The sequence below is a fragment of the Mustela putorius genome, unplaced genomic scaffold (assembly GCF_011764305.1).
Source record: "Mustela putorius furo isolate JIRA1106 unplaced genomic scaffold, ASM1176430v1.1 tig00000835_pilon_pilon_pilon, whole genome shotgun sequence".
Taxonomy (NCBI): domain Eukaryota; kingdom Metazoa; phylum Chordata; class Mammalia; order Carnivora; family Mustelidae; genus Mustela; species Mustela putorius.
The window spans coordinates 8,443,184-8,466,062 of NW_025421492.1; the positions used below are offsets into that span (position 1 = coordinate 8,443,184).

Sequence of the window (22,879 nt, forward strand, 5' to 3'; positions counted from 1 at the left end):
ACCTGGAATTCCAGCCCCGTGAGTGATGTTGATGTTAAGGTTTCCGGGGTCAGTGGATAGCTTAGGTTATAGAAGTCGTTATTTTAAATTGACAAAACCATTTAACATGGATAGCTTCCGACACGGTTGGCACAAAACTAAGGTAGATATGTGCAGGGTCTTGAAGCCGTCACCGTGGGCGGTTGTCACGGTTTTATCGTCTGAGTTTGTGTGACAGATGTAAGTCCTCAGCAGCCATGGTGCCGCGGTCCTGTGCCAATTCCCGCAGCGTTCTGGGTGCGTGATCTCCTCCCGGGACGGTGCGTTTCTGTTCAGGAAATCCCCCTCCTGTTAGTCTGTCAAGTCTGTTTTGAATTCTGCATGGCAAAAATCGATGTTTAGGGTAACCCTTTTTGGCGAAATAAATAAATAAATAAATAAATCTGTGTCCGTAACATGCCTTCGTGCTGAATTGGTTGAAGGAGCGATGGAAGTTCTGCACGCGAAAAGCAGGCTTTCAGGATTCAGGGAAAAGCATCAAACACGAGCGCCCTCTGCCGGCTCAACGGCACATGTCATCCCTTCGAGAGGGGATCTTCGCGCACAAACAGCAGCAAGATAGCACGAAAGGTGAGGGCAGCGCCCGCGGGGTATATTCCGGGAAGCCCCGGCCTGTGCATGTCAGTCCTGTGTCCCTGGTTTTCAAATAAATGACTTGGACTGTTGTGAAATGAGATTAAGAGTGCTGTACGTTAAGAAATCGGGGTTTTCTTAGTACTCATGCTGGACTTGGGTGTAGCTTGTGCACGGAGTACCCATGAAATACCCAGATCGCTTCCGGGCTGTTTTGCTTGTTTGTTCAGACTCACTTTTGCTTTAAATATGTCGTTGATGTGTCCCAAGTTGCATACAGGAGTATATGAAATACTTTGTAATGTTAAAAATTAAATTTACCACTTATCTTTAAGCCACTGTATTGCTTTAAATCTGATGATTTCTGATACACTGGTTATACTTTAGTGACGGTTCTAAATATGACAAGTCAGAGCTGTCGGACAGGAGGCAGCGTGACTGCATCGCCCTTCAGGGGCGTACAGCAAGCCTGCGTTTTACACAGACAAGTCTGAGGTGCACACATGTGTGTATACAGATGTTCATAGACAGTCTGCAGTTTTCTGGCATTTTTGTCAGCTGTAGAAAGTACCCTGTTGAGAGGATATGTGTTGTACTGGAAACACAAAAGCCAGCATTGAAGTTTCTCCCACGATCAGCAGGGTCAGCCGTTGGACCAAAGAGCTTCATTGGGCACTCAGGCCCCTTCAGACTTAGCAGGGGCGTGTTTTAAGAGTTTAGGACCATTTCACCTTGACGGACACGTTGACTGTCGGCCAGCCGACATGCGGTCTGACAGTGTACCTACACCATTCCCAGTTTGCATCAGCCCGGCGCACTGAGGGTGCACCTTGAATCCTGTCTGCGCTCAGCGTTCCTCCCATCGATGTGCAAAGTGGCTTCACTTCTTGCTGAATAGCTCGTCCTCCCACTAGCACTTTTTTGTTCATGTAAAAAATAATAACCCCATTTTCTCTTTAATTGTTCAACATTCATGGAAAACTGTCTTACGTAATAACTGGGTAGGAAGCACGGGCAGAGAAACCTTGGTTGCTGACTGCAGAGGAGTCGGGCAGCATTTGTTGGCAGGCAGAAATGTAGGATATGAGATATTCTCCAACAACAAACTTTAAAATGTGTATTGTGTAAATATACATTTCGATTTTTAAAAATTAAGGTGACATACTGTAACATTAAGAATTGTACTGATACTTATTTAGGGAGCTTTTAAAAGCACAGATTACTGAGCCAATAGACTAAAATGGCTCGGAGAGACGCGGCTTATTTCGCAGATCACTGAGGCGATGAGCAGTAATAGCCCAGACGCGTCTGCAGTGTGCAGCGGCCTGTGTGCGTGTACAGTCGGCCTGTGTGCGTGTGCGGCCGGTCTGTGTGCGTGTGCGGTCGGCCTGTGTGCGTGTGCGGTCGGCCTGTGTGTGTGTGCGGCCAGTTTGTGTGCGTGTGCGGCCGGTCTGTGCGCAGCAGACACTCAAGGCCTAGTAGTTCACGTCCAGGGACGAGCAGAGAACCAGACCGCAGGGAAGAAGTAGAAGCCTGTATAGCACTTTGTAGAAACTAATACTTTCAATTTAAACTCCAAAATGGGAAAAGTTACTGCTGTAAGATTTAGGAGTTCGAGTTTGTATATGCGTTTCAGTTTTTGAAATACATAAATACAAATGAAGGTCTAAAGATGACTTATTTTTTTCTTATTTCTTGAAAGCCTCCAGAAAGTGGGAGATATAGGGCTGATTTGTTTCAAAGATATTTAAAAGGATTGTGTGTGCTTTTTATAGTAAGAATTTCAGTTTGGTTAAAGTGTCACCCCATCTCCGTTTTCTAGCCAGGATCCAAATTCTGAACGATAAGGAGCCGGCGGGCTGGTCCAAGAGGCATTCGGCTACTGAACGATAAACAAGGCCATCATTATTTTTCCCCGAAGTGGTCTCTCCTGTGTAACGCTGTACTTCTGCCTGTGTCGGGCCGTCTGGGGTAAATCAGCTGGAGGCTTTTCTGTGTTTCAGAATGTGACCCGTGTACAGGGTTAATACTGGACAAAATAAAATACTAGTTAGCTTTTTGCAAGAGTTTGAATTGGCTTTTTAATGTTTCCTGTCTGACCGCTCTGCTACTCTAAAACACCCCGGTGGAACAGGTACGCTAAATGTGAGTTCTGAAGGAGCGGGGAAAGCATTTTGATGTTCACTTTGTGCTAATCCGGGGTTATACCATACGGTCAGCATTTTGCGGGTACCAGGGCCCGTTGTGCTTTTGTCTCACTAAGTTTGTGCAGCACGAGACCTTTGTTCCCGTTTGGGGTGGACTTGGTGGCGCGATACGGGTTTAGCTTGGAGACGGATGGGACCACGCGGTGTCTTGGAGATAAGGCGGGCTCTCCTTCGTCCATTGACAAAGACCTGACGGATCCTTTCTTGATTAAGCAGGAGAATACCGTATTTACCCTTTATTGTTGGTATAAACCATTATTTTACTGAGAACCATTAGCTATTTAAAACTTGGTACATAAATTAAAGAGGAGCTAAATGGATTTGCGATCGTTGCCATTAGTAGCATTTTAGATTATACAGGCAATTATTGTGCTCATTATCCTAGAACAGCCCCTTTGCAGAACCATTGTGGTGTCTTAGACATTATGCACAAATTTTCCCTTGGAGATTAAAATTTCCAGTAGCGTATTTAATTTTGTTATCACAGTTGTTTCAAATAAAACAAATATTATGACAAGTAGAAGAAAATTTGCTTTACTAATATAGGAAATTACAATAAATGTTGAAAACTGCTTGCTAGTGTACTTGATTTACCTTTTCTTATACAGTCATAATTACTTGGAGTGGCTAATAATCTATTTTATGGGTGGAAAGGTTTTACAATCATACAAAAGGTATTTGGCCCGCTCAGGTGTTTCAAGAGATCTTTTTAAACAAGGAACAGAATCACATCAGAAGTGAAGCAGCTTCTTTATAAAACCTGCAAGTTCACAAGTTCACTCGCTTTTATACCGACTACGATTTTTAAGAGTCCAGATTGCATTTTAAGCGAGTTGAAGAAACTTTTTAAGCACGTTTTAGAGAAATGAGTATGAAAATATGAACTATTAACTAAAAGTGGACTTTGTTAGAATTGACAAAAGAAAAATCGAGAATTTAGGTGGTGCTCGTGCTGTAGCTCGGTCGCAGTGGTTCTCCAGGAAGAAGAACCGTCCTTCCGCCAGCACCACCTGCGAGACGGCAGAGCTGCTTCCTGCTCTGGGGACGTAAAAAGTTCAGTGATGAAGCTTCCCGTTGGGTCCGAGGGCTCGGGAGAGGACCTGGCCCGGCGGGCCTCAGGGCTCAGCTGCTCGCGAACCCGGCGGGTGAGCCCCAGCGCCTCGGTCTCCGTCGGGCAGGAGGGTGGGGACCCTTGGCGTTGTCTGCGTCGCAGTGTGCCGCGGGCTGCTTTTCCTGTCGGTCCCGTCTGTGGCATTTGTCCAGAGGGAACTTTGTGTCCGTTTCTGACGGTTTCTGCCGCAGCTTTTACAGCCTTTCACTGCTGGGACACAGGGAGAATGTGAGGCAGTGGTTACGCGTTTTGCAAGACAGTGATTCTTTATTTTATTACAGAAAAAAGACCAACTCTGGAAGGCCAGATTAAATCATTCCTTTCACTTTTTAATGGGATTTGGATGAATAGAGTAAAATATGCACTTTGCATTCATTGATAGCATCTTTGGGTTGCGGTAATTGAGTCTTCTCTCCCCGACGGAATGAATAATGGCTTCATCTGACCCTCAGCCAGGCCTGACACTCAGGCCTCCTTTGTCCCAGCAGAAGGCTCTGGGCTTTGAAACATGCTCTACTTCCTCAGCTTAATTTTTCTTCATTCTAATCCAAAAACCTATTTTTCTCAATAATTCAAGCATAAACTATGTAGGAGTTGAAGTAGCGGAAATTGCAAGGTATTTGTCCTCGTTGGGCGGCTCTTTAAATGCAGTTGGTAAATCTGTGCGGGCGCTTCCGTGGCCCGGCTCTCAAGGGAAGAGCAGCCCTTACCGGGCGGGCCTGCTGGAAGTTTCCAAAAGGCCACAAGGGCTCCTGTGCGGCCTGCTGCCCTCTGGGGAGGGTGAGCGCTGCCGGTGGAGGGCCGCGAGGTGGCCCCTGGCCCAGAGGTGACTCCTTGTGCAGGGCGGAGGGCACCTGTGGCCATGTGCGGACTTGAGCATGGGTCCTCGACACAGCCTCAGTTTGGACCGCACCTCAGTCCACGGCCCTGGCACTGTCTTCCCAGGGCGGGGGGCAGGGCAGGGAGGGGGCAGGGCCTGCGGGGTGGAGGGCGGAGCCTGTGGGCTGGGGATGGAGCCAAGGCCTACGGCTGGATTCCCGAGGGTCGACCAGGATGCAGACCCTGCAGGGCCTTGGTGGGTGGGCAGGCCGAACCCAACGCTCCGGGCAAGCGTCGGGTTACTTCTATGGTTCCCGTGTTTCTAGGCTGTTCTTGAAGGCCGCAGAGTGGCATCTGGCAGCAGCTGGACAGACAGAAGGCTGTGTGTCCTGTGATTCTGTCACTGGTGTACGTCGCACTCTTCCTACTGGACTGGCTGTTTCTTGCCGCTGGAGGCTCGGTGGGCCGGTTTCTCGTCACCTTGCACAAGCAGAAAGCTCCGCAGACCTGTTTATTTAATATTTAATATATCGAATTCTGTTTATTTAATGAGCGGACGTCGTCACAGCCGTGCTCGCCCGGACGTTCTGACCAGGTCGGGTGTTTTTCTGACTCGGCCTGGAATGTTCTCCTGCAGGCCTGCAGCAGGTGCTCATCACAGCCGGACGCAGACTGAAGCCTGAGGCGTGGGGAGAGCTAACTTTGTTTTGGCCCAAATTGGGGATTTTCAGAAGTACGAAAAAATAAACCAGGTTGCTAATTAATTAGCTCACTTATCCTCAAATGTTTTAGTTTGAGAATTATAGTTTCATTTATTTTATCAAAGTGAGGGCAGTCGCTTTCTTTTTTAAATGACGGTCTTCTGCGGTTTGTGTGAGGGTGGGGAGATGCTCAGATGGTGGCGAGTGGACGTCGCTGGGAGAGCGGTCACCTGTCGGGGTCCCCCGTGTGAGGAGGAGGCAGGGTGGGCGATCACCAGGGGAGACCGTCAGTTCTCCAGGGCCGGCAGGCAGCCCACCTGGTGAGCAGGTGAGTGAGCCCCAGTCCGGGGTGAGGAGAGCGAGTGGCCAGGGTAAGGCCGAGGCCGCAGACGTGGGAAGTGCGGACTCCGAGCGCGGTGCTTCTGACTCAAAGAACAAGAACAGGAACACGTGTGGGGCTTCCTGTGTGCCGGGGGCTGGGCCTCGTCTTCACCCCCTGAGTCTTGTTATGGGGCGTGTCTCCAGCCCCATTTTACAGATGGGAACAAGGGTGTGCAGTTGGCCCCGGTCGAACCGTCAGGCGGCAGAGCCAGCATTCAGATGAGCTTACATTTTGATGCCTGAGGAAACGTCCTTGCTGTGTGACCCCGACTCTCCCCCCTGTGTCGTTCTGAAGCCTTTTTAGAAAAGCCCAGAACCCCGCGACCGCCCACTGCTCTAACACAGTGTGGTCCTCCAGGCAGGTGACTCAGCGGGGGGGACGGTGGGCAGACCGCCGGAGCTCGAGATCAAAGTTGTGCACCTGTGACTTGAGGAATGAACACTGCTGACTGTTTGCAAGATCCCACCCAGAATGCACCCTAAAATCAGTTCATTCCCATGGACATAGCTTCCCCTCGCATTCTGCTCAGCTAAGACGCGATCCACAGAACGAATTTGGGGCTGTGGACCTTACTGGGAGAACCTAAAGAGTAGGATGTCTGCACACTCAAAAGGTATTCACTCAAGCTAATACCTGGTCTGTTGCTTTTCTGCTTAGTTCAGAGAAGGATTTTTTTCAGGGACGCTCCTGGCGGATGGCGATGGTGGACACTGTCCTTTCCTGGGAGCCTCCGTCTGAACGTAAAACTGTTGCATGGGACGCACGTGAGCGTCGTTAGCACATGCGGAGGGACAGGCGCGTCCCCTCTCCGCAGACGGAGCGCGTCTGGCGTCCTTCGCGCCGCGCCCACCCCGTCCCAGTCTGCCCGTCTGCTGTCACGGCATTTTCGTCTTTAGAAAGGATCTGGGTGCGTTTTGGTGGGATACCTGGCTGTCTCAGTACGTCCGTTCTGGAAATGCCCTGCGGATCGTGACTCCCTTTCCGAAATTCTGCCTAAATCTCTAAGAGGCTTTTCAGGAGAAGAATGGAGTTAATAGCATTTTGTGTTTCGTTGTGGATAAGGTCATACCAGAGGAAGTGTGAGGATGTCATTCGTTGCCGCCATGCATCCCGGTGTGTCATACTGCGGACATCATGGTTATGCCCTAATTCTGTGTGTCCCTTTCAGGTTGGGTTGTTGGACCTTGAACTCAACCAGCTGACCAAAGCCCTGTTCGGGGCTCTAGTCGCTCTCTCGGTCGTCATGGTAACCTTGCAAGGATTTGCGGGCCCGTGGTACCGCAACCTGTTTCGGTTCCTCCTCCTCCTCTCCTACATCATCCCCATCAGGTACGTGTGAGAACTAAGGTAAAACACAGAGCTGCTTTCGCGGAGTATGACTTACGGGCATTTATTTTGTCGGCGAGCGGGAAGGCGGCACAGAGCCGCTGAGGGAGCCGCCGAGAGCGCTGGGGACCGCGACGGCGACGCGTTCGCTTCCCTAGAAGATCCCGTGGGGGGCGGAGTCCATTTGTTGGATCTGATGCTCTGTCCTGGTGTGAGTGTTGCGGCAATCTATTCAAGAACTGGGCGGGGTTTCCGGGTAAACCAGGAACGGTTTTGTTTACCGCTGATAGACTTTGTTTCCAGCACCATCGGACCACTGGATCCACACGGGTCCCTGCGGCCGGTGGCGGAAGCCGGCCGGTGCGCCTGTCACGTGAGAGCACGGAGGAGCCAGGCCTCTCGCGACGAACGATTCCTCCGTGATAATCCTCCGCGCCCCCGGGACGTGAGTGATTAACTCGGTGTCTGTGGAGCTTGATTGCTCACATCCGCACTACAGATAGATGGGAGTCCGTTCTAAAGTATTTCCACAAACACACTGTAGAAGATGCTTCGTGTCTGTGACTGGACACTGGGGCAGTTAGAGCCCAGTAAACCCTGAGTGAAGCCGGAAGCAGCATCTTCCGTGACACAGAACAGAGGCAGCCGGGCTACAGCGCTCCTGCCAGGGCTGGAAACGTTCTGAAGAGAAAGACCAGCTTTCTCCACAAGTTTGTCCGAAGGCGATGTCTCTCACTCACGGACAGGGCCGAAGCCGAGCTGCCGCGTGCCCCCGGGCGCCCGTGACGGCACCCGGCGTGCGGCCCGTGGCCAGCCCGCCCGTCCAGCCCCGCGTTCCCCTCCACCGCCACAGTGCACGCTGGGCTTGGCCCTTCTCGGCCGGGGAGGGCTGCCGCGTGCTCAGGGAGGCCCCGGCCGGCCACCTGGTGTCCCGTCAGCCTGTCTTAATTCTGCTGCCGTCCCCACGGGTCACTGCTCTTTGCTCTTGCTGGTCTGCGGTTCTGTGCCCACCCGCTCCGTGAGCACAGGGGGCTCGTCGGGCTCAGGGCTGAGAACAGAGCACGGCGTGCCCGAGGGCACATCTCACCCTTTCTGAAGGGACCCGCTCCGCAGGTCCTGCCCTGCTCTGAGCAGCTGCGAGTGTGCACACAGTCTGTCGAGCTGTCGTGCTGCCGTGCGGCATCATCATCACCCCATGGACACATAGCGAGTGCCAGCAGGGGCTCTGGTGACTCATCCTTGTCCCCAGAAACTCACTGGTAAGTGGAAATGGGCAGACCAGAGCTATTGAGGAGTCATTCTGGAACTGACCCTTTCTACTGAGACCGAACTGGTCAATAGCAGTCCGAAGGCCTGGTCACAGCCCCCCCCCCCCCCGCCAACCCGACCTGTGCCAAGCACGTCGCCTGGCGTCCTACAGGGACGTGGATGCACTTGTAGGCCAGATGCGTGCGTGGAACCTGGCACAGAGCGCCTCCACACGGTTCCTGCCATCGCAGCCCAGCCGGCCTGGTGCCCGACACGCACCACGTTCTCAGGGCAAGGATGTGGGAAGTATGGCCCCAAAGGACAGTCAGTTTGCAAATGCAGTGAGTCTGCGTCGCTCGTGTTTTCAGTCTTGTACAGTAAATACGACCCAGAGTTCGCTGCCAGACGTGGCACACGTGGGCATGTCTCCCAGAAGTGGCCTGGAAGCCTTCCTTCCCTCACGCTCAGCACCCATTTCTGCAGGTTTTATCTGCTGATCTGGCTTGACTTGTTCCTCCCTAGATCAAGGACCTTGGGGTCACTCCTGCGTTGAATGAGTGTCACAGCTCTCCCCAGAGCCTCCTGACTCGAATCTGGGGCCTACAAGGCTTCCTTCTGCAGCTCCCCACAGGAAAGTCGGCCACGTGCCTAGCAGCCCACACACAGCCCACTAGGCACCAGCAGCACTTACTGCTGGAAGGTGTGAGCTCAGGGAGCCCCCTGTGTGGTGTCCACCAACCCCCCTGGCCCAGTGGGGGCGCCCCTGCCCGGTGTGACGCAGCCCCCTGCCCGGTGAACCAACCGCAGTGCCTGATGTGAACCAGCCCCGGTGTGAACACCACTGCCTAACAGGAACCGCACGTTCCCATGTGGACCCCACTGCCCGTGGGAGCCCCCTTGCCCGGCTGTGTCCGTAGTGACTGGCACAGCACGTGTTAACTTGCCGGCACACTCCTCCTGCAAGTGCCGACAAAAGTCTGCTACTACCATATCCATAGAGCAAACACCCATTTTCTCAGTAATTGGGTTTGGTTTGGTTTAGTTTGGGGGTTTTTGCTTTCACTAATCTCGTTTCTCTTCTGCCCGTTCTAACGTGTTTTTATGATGTGCCTTTCGAGACTGTCATACAATGCAAAGGCCTAGTGGGGGTGCTGTTCCTTTTCTCTAGGGCACTCCTGTATTTCACCGGTGGAAACCATTGAAAACCACTGAAATTTTATTGTGTTTTTCAATGAAATATTTTATTCCTGTGGACTCTCCAATTTCTTCAGCATGACAGTATAAAAAGACTTGACACTTTTCCTTTTATCAAGTTAACAAGAAAAATGAATTATGGTTATGAGATGTAATACATTATAAGCATTTTTAAAGATTTTTTTTTATAATTTGAGAGAGAGAGAGCACAAGCAGGCAGAGAGGCAGGCAGAGAGAGAGGAGGAAGCAGGCTCCCCGCGGAGCAGAGAGCCCGATGCGGGGCTCGATCCCAGGACCCTGAGATCATGACCCAAGATGAAAGCAGAGGCTTTAACCCACTGAGCCACCCAGGGGCCCCCTTTATAAGCAATTTTAAGCTGATACCAATTTTCATTTTTTTTTCAATTGTGTGTATATATATATATATATATGTATATAGTAAAAAATTAGATAATACCGAATAGCAAGGGAAATAAATATATATTTTCTGCAATTTTACCATTGGTAAAGACTATAAGGCTTTTCAGAAATGTGTACATAGGGGCGCCTGGGTGGCTCAGTGGGTTAAGCCGCTGCCTTCGACTCAGGTCATGATCTCAGGGTCCTGGGATCGAGTCCCGCGTCGGGCTCTCTGCTCAGCAGGGAGCCTGCTTCCCTCTCTCTCTCTGCCTGCCTCGCCATCTACTTGTGATTTCTCTCTGTCAAATAAATAAATAAAATCTTTAAAAAAAAAAAAAGAAATGTGTACATATACAGACTTGTAAATATTAATATGCATTTTTATGTATATGTAAATATACAATATTTACACATAGACCTTTTCTCATTTAGCCCGTACAGACTTCTTAAAAGTTGTTTGTAAAATGAGGAACGTACTGTTTCTGCAGATCTGTCTTGTTCTGGTTTTCCAGTCAACGGTTTTATATTCACGTGTTCAGTCAAGTGTGGAGAGACTTACTAGACAGAATGGTACCTGCACCTCTGTCTACTCCAGAAGGTCTCACGCCTGCTTCAGCGTGAGACCTGGCGTCACTCGCAGTGTGAGGACACAAGCAGACTAACTCCGCCGAAGAAATGAAAGCTGCACGTTGGGAAGAGCACAGGCCGCGACCTACAGAGCTTGTGTTTACATGCAGTTCCACCAAGTTTGCTTTCCTTCTGCAACGTTTCCTTAAAATATGAATAATAATACATTCTAGTATTGGTAATATGCTTTTCAGTTTAATAAAGGATAGATTTTAAACTTTTCCTTTTTTTCAAAGTGCACAATTTTGGAAGGTTAAGTGCTTTTTCTTCCAGTGACCTAACACGTGTTTTTAATGGAAGTACAGTTGATACACAGAGTTAACATTAGTTTCCGGCGTCCAGTGCAGCGATCGGACAGCGGCGCACCTTACCCGGCGCTCCCTGCCGTCGGTCGGTGACCATACGGTCACTATTACTATTGCTGACGAGGCTCCCGGAGCTCTACGTCTCATCCCGCGACTCCCTTGTTTTTCAGCTGGAGGCCTGGACTGGTTAATCCCCACCACCTGCCTCACCCGTCCCCCGCCCCCTCTCCTGGGGTAACCCATTTGCCCTCTGTGTCGGGAATCTGTTTCTGGTTGGTTGGTTGGTTTCATTGGCTTTCAAATTTAACAAACTGAGGCTGTTTCATGGAAATTTTTCTTGACAAAATAGTTTTGAGTCACCTGATAGTTTACTTTGTCTTTTAAGGAAAATATGACCGGGCTTAAGTCACGTGATGGGAATGGGTCCATGTTCCCTGCATTGGTTGTGTCACTCTGACAAAACCCGCACCACCGCAGTTCTTCGGGGCACAGTTAGACCCCGTCAGGCCGGGTGCTTGCGGCTGCGTGTGGGCCCAGCAGCGCTTCTCCCCACATGCTTTCCAGTGAGGTGTCACGTTCTAGCTGACGCTTCAGAAAACTGTCCTGTCAGTGCCGGGTCAGGGGGCTTCTACCCTCGCGGGACCGTGCGTGGGTGATGGCAGTAGAAGGTGCTGGTGGTGAGGACTCTGTCCCTTCTGAGAAACACGTGGGCCCACCTCGTCAAAAGTCGTGCAGTGGGTGGGAGCCCCATTCTGCCACTTAGCTGCCGGAAGGCCTGAGGACCCAGTGCTCGGAGTACTGCGCAGTAAGAACAGAGTATTCAGAGCGGCAGGTAATGTGGGTATAGAATTCGCATCAGAACCTAGAAGTCGACTCTCTGAACGTTCCACTAGGGATTCCTTCTCCATTTAGCATGCTTGGCGAATGCCTGGGGAAAAGAGTGTTTCCGACCTAGGAAACCAGACAGTGGCGGCAGAAATTTGCAGCCCATCCAGATTGCGAAAGATACCCGTATTGGAAAATGCAGTTTGGAAAGCATGCAGGGAAGGAGGGCCAGGGTGTGGCTGCACGGCTTTTTGCTGAAGAGGTTATGATTGTGACTCATGGACTCACCCGTCTCGGCCAGAGCCTGAAGCAGATTGGGTTATCCGAGGGAAATCTGTGTGGAAGCCTTTTGTGAGGGGGCGTGGGTCCCCATGACATGCACAGGAGACGCACAGAGGTTTTGAGAGTCTGTTTCAGCAGAAGCACTGCCAGCTCGGGCTGGAAGGAGCAGAGACAGGATACAGTGAGAGAAGCCCATTGGGCTCCCCAGATCCGACAGGCAGGAAGTGGGCTCACAGAGCTGTCCAGCTGCGGGCTGGCACTGCCCGCCAGGGAAAAGAAAGATTCCAGAGGCCGCAGAGCACGGAGCAGCCAGTCACGGAAGACTGTCCCCAGCTCTCCTAACGTCGGGTAGTCTGCCCTACTGGGCAGTTTGTAGGTGTTCATAGGATACAGGTCTTCCTCTCAGGCCCGCATCATACGGATAGTCTTTCTCAATCTGCAGCTTGAGTTTTTACAGTTGGTGCAGTTATGAGAAAGTAGTAATCTTGCATAGTCAGATTTTAAGTCTTTTTTGCTCTTGGTTGTCACTGTCCGTATGTTGTTTAGGAAGCTGCTCTGAGCCACTCTCCAGACAATGGAGCTATCCTCCTGCGTTAGCTTCTAAAAGCATAGCAGGGTGGTCCTTGACCGCTGGAAGTGATGGGTTTTTTAAATCGTGTGAAACAGGATCTTCAGGTGTCACTGTTTTCCACACCGGTTGTCTCCGCATCCCTTGTCAGAAGGACTGTTCCCTAGTGGCCTCGAGCTCCTCTGTCATACACTGGGACTCAGACACGCATAGGCTGCTTTGGGTCTCCTGTGCTGTTCCCTTGGGGGGTTGTCTATTCCTGAGCAAAGAACAGTCTGCTGGAAGTCTGACCCTTTGTCCTGAGTTACTGGTTTCTAGAATGGGTCTTTCTTCCTTCTGTTCTTCAGGAGTACCCTTGTTCTGGCTGGCCATTTGCATTTAATATTCAATTTTCCAGGCCATGAATCTAGCATTTCTCAACTTTTTTTTTAAGATTTATTTATTTTAGGGGTGCCTGGATGGCTCAGTGGGTTAATGCCTCTGCCTTTGGCTTGGGTCATGATCCCGGGGTCCTGGGATGGAGTCCCGCATCGGGCTCTCTGCTCAGCAGGGAGCCTGCTTCCTCCTCTCTCTCTGCCTGCCTCCCTGCCTGCTTGTGATCTCTGTGTCTCTGTCAAATAAATAAATAAAATCTTTAAAAAAAGATTTACTTATTTTAGAGGGAGAGAAGGAGGGAGCAAGAGGGGGTGGTGCAGAGGGAGAGAATACTTAAGGAAACTCCCTGCTGAGCGTGGAGCGAGGTCATGACCTGAGCCAAAATCATGAGTCAGCTGCTCAACCAACAGAGCCACCCTGGCACCCCAACATATCTCTCTTAATTTTTTAGGTCTTCTGCAGTATCTTGAAGTTTAAAAAAATTTCTCCATGGAAACCTTGCCCAACTTTTACTAGAATTTTCAGCCTTTTTTTCCCATTCTGAATATATGTCATTGAAGCTATAAATTCGCACGGAAATACTGCTTTGGCTACATTCCAGACGTTTCTGTAGTGGTATTTTTGTTACTGTCAGGTACAGAATATCTCTTAGCTTCCACTGTGATTTCTTCTTTGACCAGTGGTTATTACAAGTGTGCTTGCATTTTCTAATTATTATCTGTGTTCATACTTAGTTTTTTGTGTCATTTCAAAGAATATACCTTCATTTCAGATGCATGAATTTAGCTGAGATGCATTGTAGGGCTGGATGTCTAGTTGACTTAAACCTGGGTGCTGGATTGCTGGAATGTGAGCATGTCTGGTAAACCAAGATTGTTATCTTGTGCTTTAGTTTCTCTGCACCCCTGCTAGCTTTTCTCCTTTCTCTCACTTACTAAGCACCGTGTGGAACTCTCTCATTGGTGTTGGGAATCTGTTCTCCCTGGAGTTCTGTTGCTGGAATTATGTATTTTGTGGCTTTGGTATCAGATGTATACAGATTTAAACTGTTATATATTTTTGCTGAGTTAAGTATTTTCTCATTATCAAGTGACTTTATCTCTGCTAAAGCTTTTTTTCTTAAAGAGTTATTTAAGAGAGAGAATGGGGCAGAAGGAGAGAATCCTCAAGCAGATTCCACCTGAGCACGGAGCCTGATTTAGGACTTGACCCCATAACCCTCTGACAAGACCAGAGCTGAAAGAGTCAGACCCTTAACCCACGGAGCCACCCAGGCGCCCCTCTGGGAAAGTTTTTTGCGTTAAATTCTACTTCGTGTTAAGCTCATGTAGCTGTGCCTGCTGGGTGTGATGTGCTTGGCTTGTCTTGCTCCATTTTGCACTTTCCCTTCTGTGTGTGTGTATGTGTGTCTCTCACATTTAATTTTTACCTACTCCGACAAATGCTGCCTACACAGGTATTGTGATTCTGTTGTATTTCTGCTTTAAACCTACCATCTTATTCTGTTTTTTTAGTATGACTTACTATTCTATATTTTCCTCCTGTCTCACCATTTTACTTACCATTTTTTATAATTCCACTTTCTCTCCACTAGTTTGAAAGGTTTTAAGCTGTATTGGTTGTTCTTATAGTTAGCCTGTGACCTGAGAGCATTATTCTCTCTCAGACCCACAGGTAGTCACTTCCTGTACACATTGTCTCAGAGTAATGTTTAATGTTTACCTCCTGGCACCCCTCTGACCTTGTGCCATTTTTGTCAAGTACTTTAATCCGAGTCGTTCTTAAGTCCCAAAGATACTGTTGTTTTGCACATTCCCTGTGCATTTCAGTGCGTCGTGTATTTCTTCATTTCTTCCTACACTTCAGGCCTTTCATGTAGAGTGACTTTCCTTCTGTCAGAAATGTATTGTTTTGTTGACTCTGGCTTTGTTGGGAACGCTCTAGATTTCTGTTTGGCTTCCCTTTGTGAAACGGTTCCACCCACATGCCCCATTGCCTTCTGGCTGCAGCCTCTGCTGGCAGGCATCCATGGGCCTCTGCTCCTCGGTGCCCTGCACCCTGCAATGGCTTTCCGACCTACTCCTTGTTGTTGCTCTGTGCTCAGACACACTGTGTGGGGATGGAGGCTGCTTTTCATATAATGCTTAGGATTTGGTGCATTGCTCAAGTCTGTGAATCACTCCTTTCCTATCCCAGAAAACAGGGTTGTTGTCTCCTTATATACTAATCTGTCCCCTCTCTTTTGAGGACGTGAATGTGAGATTTGTTCAGTGTCCTAACCCCACTCTTTGTTTCTCCTTTTCTTCCCTACTTTCCACCTTCTGTCCTCATTCCCCATTCTGCATCTTCTCCGGCAACCCGACTTCCAAGTTGCTGATCTCCTCTTTGGCTATGTCTAGGCCACTGTCAAACCAGTGGAGTTCTTAATTTCCGTTACTGATACTTTTTGGTCCAGGAAATTCTGTTTGGTATCTTTAGCACATTGATTTATTCATTTTTATGTTTGCCTGTTGCTTGCAAATATCTTTCTAGTTTTCCGTATATTTCCTTGTTTTGCAGTCTGTGTCAGTCTCGTGTGGGATCTGCTGCTTTTGTCAGTCCTTTTCTCTTGTTTTTCCCTCTGGCTGTCACTCGAGTACACTGTTTCCCTGAGTGCTGTGCTGTTTGTTGTTGTGTTTTTTGTTTTTGGTTTATTTGTGGGAATTCTCTTTGGTAATTATATTTGAAAAGCTAATTATAGGAGTAATGTGAGGTCAAAGATGAGAGCTTTGTTTCTCTGGAAACTGTACACTTGCCTCTGTAGTGTACTTGGAGGTACCACCTGCCTCAGAACATCTTCCTCCAAACCGGAGAGTCCCAGTCACTGAATCACACGAGCCTGCTGCCAGCTGCATGCACAGGTATTTCACTTTCTGGCTTCCCCCTCAGGGTGACGGTGTCGCCCTCACAGCCCTGCCTCCCGTGGAAAGAAGGGCCTCGTGTTGGGCCTCCACCTGTTGATGGTCCGGTCTTTGTTTTTGCCCCTACACACAGCCTGTTGAAAGAAAAGTCAGCCTGCTGACTGGCACTTCCTTCACCTTCATGGAACCCGGTGAGGGTTCAACCCGGAAATTCCTTACTATCCAGTCAGTTCTTTCTTTGAGGAAATATGAAAAATATTTTATACAGTATTTCTTGCTGTTTTCAGTGGGAGCATTAGTTCAGATAGGATAGCCTGCCATTACCCAAGATCATAGAACTGTCTTGCAGTTTTGCATAAAGAAAGACAAATTGGAATGAAACTTTCTGATTAGCTTTGCTAGCAGGACTCTCCAGGGGTAGGTAGAATTTTCAGGTCCCAAATGTGATGAACTTTATTCTTGAGAATGCCACAGACTTTCTTTTAACAACAGTGTACAACTGTAGCAATGGCCAACTGGGGGACGGTCGGTGACGTTAAAATAACGTGATGTAGACAGACGGTGGTCTGTCTGTACGATGAGTACTATCCCGTAATAGAAAGGAATAAAGTTTGATACATAGAACAACTTGGGCATTTATATGACATTCTTGAAGTTAGAAAATTATGATGGACAATTCAGCGGTTGCCAGGGTTTGGGGTTTGGGCTGCTGCTGCCATTGGGGTTTAATCTGAGGAGCGTGCAAGCCTCTTGGAACCATCTGATTGTGATGGTGACAGGGCGTGACACGAACCTGTCCTTGGAACACAGAAAGCAGAAGAGTATGTGTAAAACGTGGCCGAGGCCGAGTGAACCCTGCGTGTGACAAAATCGTGCCGTAACATCAGCTCTGCCAGGAGAGAGTGCTTCAGGCCAAAGGTGTTGCCGCTGGGGGAGCACCCAGGAACCCCCCTGGTTTTGCTACTTCTGTGCGTTTAAAACCGACTTCAGAGTCAGAAGCTACAAGAAAGCCAAACACTGTCCTCACCATTGCCCGTGAGAGCTGGTGTGTACTGGAGGTGGAGGCTTCGGCTTTGGGCTCTAGAACCTGGGGCTGCGAGCTGGCGTTCTCGCCTTGAGGACGCCTCCTGCTTGCTGTGGCCTCGGGCGGTCTCTTCTGTCCCCTCGGGGGGCGGGGAGGTGGGTAGAGTTGTGCGGTCGGCCGCAGCGGCGGCAGTCCCTCTGCAGGCCCTTGTCCTTCTGGCCTTGTTTCATTCATCTTGTTGCGGTTCGCGTCCTCTTTCTGCATCGTGAAGAGCAGCTCGTCCGTGTTTGCAAATCTATTGATGTCGCTTGCCCTTCACTCAGACTGCAGTACTTGTTCATGAAAGATCTACAGATGCAGTTCTTGACCGATGCGTAAGTTAAAGGGCGAATTTGTTGATGTGTAAAACAGGTGCAAAGCAGATGAGCCCAGCAACCCATTGGGTGCGGCTCCAGCAGGAAGCCCAGGGCCCTGCGTGGCTGTCCCCTCCGCCCACTCTGCTGGCGTGTCTTCTCGGCCGCGTCTTCCTCACCTGCTCGCACAGGCGGTGTTGGAAGCCTCAGGCTCATGCCCTGTAATCACACAGTCTATTTGAACCGGTTCAGAACTCCTGAGAAGTGCCCTGACGCTCCCAGAACCCAGCACTGCCTCATGGCGCGTAGCCTGGACCCGTGAGGCCCAGTGCCCTGGCCCGTCCTCGGACTGGGGTAGGTCTGCAGGGGCACCTTTGTGAGGGCATCGGGGGACGCCTCCTTCCAGCCCTCCTCTCTTCCCCTGCTTCCACTGTGGTCACTGTCACTGTCCCCTTTGGGTGGAGAGCCGAGCTGAGCTTTGCCAGCCTTGAAAGCATCGATTTTTCTGCCTTCAGCCTTTTCATCTGTCTGTCTTTGCCCAGTTAACTTTGTTATTAATATTTTGACTCATCTACTATGTGCTTGATTTGGCGTCTTACCTACCTTTACGTTTAATTTTAAGGCGTATCAAATTGCATGTGATTGGTACGTGTTTGAACTAAAGGAGGGGCTGGTCCTCTACTAGGAACGTTTACCTCTTTCACGTACTCACAGAAAATGTAGGCTCACTGCCGCGTGAATGCATGGACACTGTTGCCGCACGGAGTGTCTCGCCTGTCAGTGCACACGCACGCGCACGCACGTACGGTCCTCTCACTCCCGCGTGTGCGGCGTTGCACACGTTCACCCCCCGCCCACAGGGAAACGCCGAAACAAGTCTGATGGGGGAGGTCCTGAGTCCCCTATTCGCCACACCCCGAAACCCTGTGGCTCATACTTGATTGGGGGGTGCTGAGGGGTTGGGCTGACATCGCCCTGAATGGAAGGCGAGAAGGTGGGTCTCCCTGAGTGCAGCTCAGAGCAAGGGCATGTTCTCGGGGCCCTCTGGGTGGGGCTCAGAGCAAGGGCGTGTTCTCGGGGCCCTCTGGGGAGCCCCAGGTCCTGGCGCGCCCCGCGGCACCTGCTGGCCTTGCACAGCAGCTGAGGCTCCATGTTGCACCGGGACCTCTTTGCTTCGGTTGGTCTGGGACTTCACTTCTCCTGCTTTATTTCAGATCTCCAGTCTCCCATGCCCGTTCAGAGACTTAATAACGTGACCTCGAATTTTGCATACACCGGTTTCAACTATGCTCATACTGTAGCAGATTTTGTTTCTTAGGACCCAGGGCTGTCCGTTCTGTGTGTCTTTGTGTGCCCGGGGGGGTCGCAGTCCCCACGGACTCTCGGTGTGTTTGGTGTGTATGTTGCTTCCTTCCGCTGGGACCGTCTGTACCGGCTGAGCTCTGGGGCCTCGCTGATGACCTGCCTTCCCCAAGTGGTGCACCCCTGTCCACTTCGTTTTAGCTCAGGGCCTGTCTCTTATGTAGAACTTTCTCTGACTGTTGAGACCAGGGATCATCTGCTCCAGTGACATGATTCGGGAACCTGCCCTCACGCACTAGTGCCAGTCCCCACGGTCCTTGCCAATCATTAGCACTTTACAGGTGCCACGTCTGAGGCTCAGAGATCCACTGTGCCATGTGTCCAAGATCACAGAACTAGTAACTGTGGAGTTCAAGAATCAGCATAACTCATACCTACCCTAACCCTGTGAAATGGGGTTGGCCATGCTGCTTCCCGATGGAGCCTGGAAAGAGGGATCGGAGAACTGGGGAGGCTGAGTGGGCGGGCTACTGAGAGGGAGGCAGCAGGGGGCAGGCGGAGGGACACGGAGGGTCTCTGCAGTCCGGCTCGGGTGCGGGGCGCTGCCGCCATGCACCGCTGCGATGCGGCGTCTCCTCCTCCCCAAGGAACCGTACACTTGTTGGCTGGGTTTGGTTTGGCACCGGAAGAGGGAGGGGTGGGAATGTCCCACCGTCGTACAGTCCTTGTGAGGGGTTTGTGCTGAGTCTGAGGGAAGATCGTCTGTAGGCCACGGTGTGAAGCCCGGGACGGGGGTCCGAGCTCCTCGCAGAGAGACGGCCGCCCTCTGCGTGCACAGCGTTGGGAGATCAGCCAGCAAGGACCTGGGTGCCGTCCCCTGCCATCACGGAGTGTCAGAAAGAAGTGGACGGGCGCCCGATGGCTTACTCAGTGGGCGTCCAACTCTGTCTCCGCTCGCACGGGGCCGTAGGTTCAGGCCCCACGTCGGTCTCTGCACCCCAAAAGAGAGGTTCAGGATGTCACAGAAGGAAAACTCTGGGGGAAATTCAGATAAAATGGCATCTATGCCATTTCCCATAGATGACGGTTTACAGGAAAAAGTTTTGATTACTTTTGTAGAACTTCTCATTAAAATGACTTTTGCTCCTATTAAGACCCAAACACAAGCATCGGGCAGGCAGAGTGCGCACAGGCCCTTTCGGGTGGCCGTGTCCCCGAGGAGCGCCGCAGGCCTGGGGCCCGAGCGCCACCCTCGCAGCCCCCACAGGACAGTCGACGCGCAGCGGGCGGCACACGGCCTGACGGGGGTCCTGCCCCATCACAGCCTCACATTCGTCCGGTTCCTCACACACCTCCCTGCAGTGAAGGAAGGCCGGCAGGACCGTTCGGTCAGGAGCGAGCCCGCGCGAGGCGCCTGCTGCCCGGCCAGCCTCGCACTCGGCCGTGGCACCCCTTCTCGACGCTCCTGACCGTCTGCAGGGTCCGGGGGCTCCGGTTCGGTTTCCTCGTGTGACAGTGCGGGTCGCGGTCGCCTTCTCGTGCCCTTGACGGTCTGAAAAGGCAGACGGCTTTTCCACTTGTTTCGGAATGGCTCTCTCGATGACAAAACCATCGCTGGTTGGTTAGCAATGAAGTGAGCTGAAAATAACTGGTATCCGTGACCGTGTAAACCCCGTCCGTAATTCTCGAAGTGGCAGGCCTGAAGTTGTTTTGTTCCTAAGTCATGTTACCGGGAAGTACTTTACTCATCGACCAGACGTCTAAGTTTTAAAATTCTATAAGAACATTACTCAGAAGTGGTGATAATTATAATTACTCTGTCAACTTACTATTTGACGTTTGAGCTTCTAGAGATTCTTAACGTTGAAAAGCAAGTTGTACGAACACTTGACCGAAATACAGGACGCGTGTAAACCTCGGCTTCTGCTTCCTGTGTGGCATTAGTCTTAATCGAAGACACGTTTTCCTTGATTGTTTTCACTATAAAAACAGAACTCGCCTGTGCTGCTGTTCTTCCTTGAAGGTTATCCGCATTCTCTTGCTCACCAGCCTTGAGGGTAGGTGCCGTCTGCCGAGCCTACTCCACTGACGCTTATTGGTGACACGGTAGTTCGTGAAGCAAGTTCTTGCTGCTGGTTCCTGAGCGGTGCCCACGCTGTCGGGGAGAGCCCCTCGGCAGACCCCGGCGGCAGTGCTTGGGTGTTCGGTCCGCTCCAGGCCCAGCGGCTCCCCACGAGCTCGGGAACACTTCCTGCGCACACCCGACCAGGGTGGTCCTTGTGCCTGGGGTAGCGGAGGCAGGCTGACGTTTTCCCAAATAATGTGACCAGAGTCCACAGGAGAAAGCCCTGTACCTCCTCAGCGCTGGCCTCGGAGCCTGCAGAGCCAGCCGCGCCGGCCCCACAGGGAGCACCCGCCCGCCTGCCTCCGCCCCAGCCCACGGAGCTTCTCTCTTTCCTGCCCTGGTTCAGGGGGGCTGCCTGGCCAGCAGCGCCTGAGTCACGGACAAGTCTGGGAGATGCTCTTTTCCCTTCCACAGATCCACTTGCCTCCGGCTTCTCAGCCCGTGGCTGCTCTGGACGCCTCACCGCAGTCCCACAGAGCGCGCGCGCCGCGCCGCAGAGTCTAGCCCGGTGCCTCGTGCTCGCGCTCGCCCCGGGCTTCACAGCCGGCCCGCCCCACTGTGCCCGGTGGCCCAGCTGGCCCGGAACCAGGCCGCCCGCGAGGCCGAGCGGCTGCCGTGTTCCACGCGGTGCCGTCCCGCTGCGTCTGTCCTCCGTGATGGCGTGGCGGCCGGCCGGGGCGGGAACCAAGACACGGCGAGGTGCTGGTTTACGAGGTCCGTGCGCTTGCCGGGTGGAACTCTTCTGTCTCACAGCAGAGCTCTGAGGGTCTCTAAGATGGAGCTCTCTGTGACTCGTTGACTTCCTGGGACTCACCTGCAGACTCGACTTTCCCCCTGACTCGGAGTCGTCCGCGTTTCCTCTCCAGCGTGCGTTTCCTGGTGGGCGGACCCGCACGAATGGCCATTTTGGTCAAAACGGTTGACTGTCAGCAGCTTCCGCCCGTCGTGCAGGTGCCCCACATAGCACATCTGCTGTCCTCTTGACAGAATCGAATTAGCCACAGATTTTTTTCTAGAATCGGAAGTGACCTTAGGTCTGACTGTGAGCAAGAGGCAAGCTGGAGCTCTTATGTACGAAGGTGGGAGCAGCCAGTGCCCGGGGTCTGCAGAGGAGCCCCTCGTACAGTTCGTGTGTCGCTCCGACGGTGGAACCCGGGCTCTGCGCTGCGCTCTGCCCCCACCTCCTGCCACGGTGTCCCAGTGCGCCCCTGCGTGGGCCACGCCACCGTCTGAGGCCTCAGGGAGGTCCTGCCCTGGCTGGGAAGCCTGGCGTTCCGAGGGGCCCAGTCCTCCTCCCACCGTGTCGCCGCCGCAGGGACGTGTCCTGTTCTCGTGAAGCGAGCAGAGGAAGGTCGTGGTGCATTCCGTACCTGTTCCGAGGGGGACGCCACCGGATGCCCTCACGCACGCACCATCTGTCCCGTGTGAGCGGGGGCGCTTCCACACACTCCCTATCCGCCGGAGTTTGCCTCCACATGCCCTGCTGGGGGACCAGGAGGGGCCCGTGTACCATCGCTTACGACATGGTGTGGGGCCTTGAAGGTTTGTTGGCGTAAGTGTCAACAAATCCATTATTTTAAAGTCTGGAATCTGGGATTTCCTACTTAGTTCACATGAGGCTAAAGATAACCGTGTGCGCAGGGAACGCATGAGCATGACGTGCCGCGTGGGTTTGGGCCCCACTAACGACTCTGATGGGTTTTCTTCAACAGTTTGCGTGTGAATTTGGACATGGGCAAAGCCGCGTACGGCTGGATGATCATGAAGGATGAGAACATCCCCGGCACGGTCGTGCGGACCAGCACCATCCCCGAGGAGCTGGGGCGCCTGGTCTACTTGCTCACGGATAAAACAGGTACCGCGGCTGCCTCGCGCTGCCTTTGTGTGCACTCGCCAGTGTCCCGTGCAGGCCACCCCGGGACGCGTGCGTGCGTGTGTGCACACGCGCGTGTGGAGCGACGCAGTGATGTCATTCCGATGCGGGTTCTCCTGACGGCTGGCACTGGCACACAGCGAACCGCCGCCGTCGGGTCCCCACGGTGACGTCAGGGTTCGCAGGATGTTGGGTTCTTATAGCTGTAAGTGACGCCCGTGTGCGCTTTCATTCTCGGCTGCCGCCCCCTTGTTGGATTAGCGGCGGCTCCTGAGAGCAGACGCCGCTTGCCTGTGTGTTACAGGTCGAGGCCTCCGCGCC

The 22,879-nt window shown here is 51.9% G+C and overlaps 1 protein-coding gene across 12 annotated transcripts in view; it reads left to right on the top strand.

Annotated features, from left to right (window-relative positions):
- Window positions 1-22,879, top strand: part of ATP9B (ATPase phospholipid transporting 9B (putative)) — a 223,525-nt gene that overhangs the window by 136,167 nt on the left and 64,479 nt on the right. For all 12 annotated transcript variants that reach the window (XR_006608195.1, XR_006608194.1, XM_045085258.1 and 9 more), the window contains 2 exons: window positions 7,001-7,161; window positions 22,398-22,540. Coding sequence is in view for 10 of the 12 variants with exons in the window: in XM_045085258.1 (XP_044941193.1) it covers window positions 7,001-7,161; window positions 22,398-22,540 (304 nt within the window). In the remaining 2 variants the exon portion in view is untranslated. The remainder of the gene's footprint in view (window positions 1-7,000; window positions 7,162-22,397; window positions 22,541-22,879) is intronic.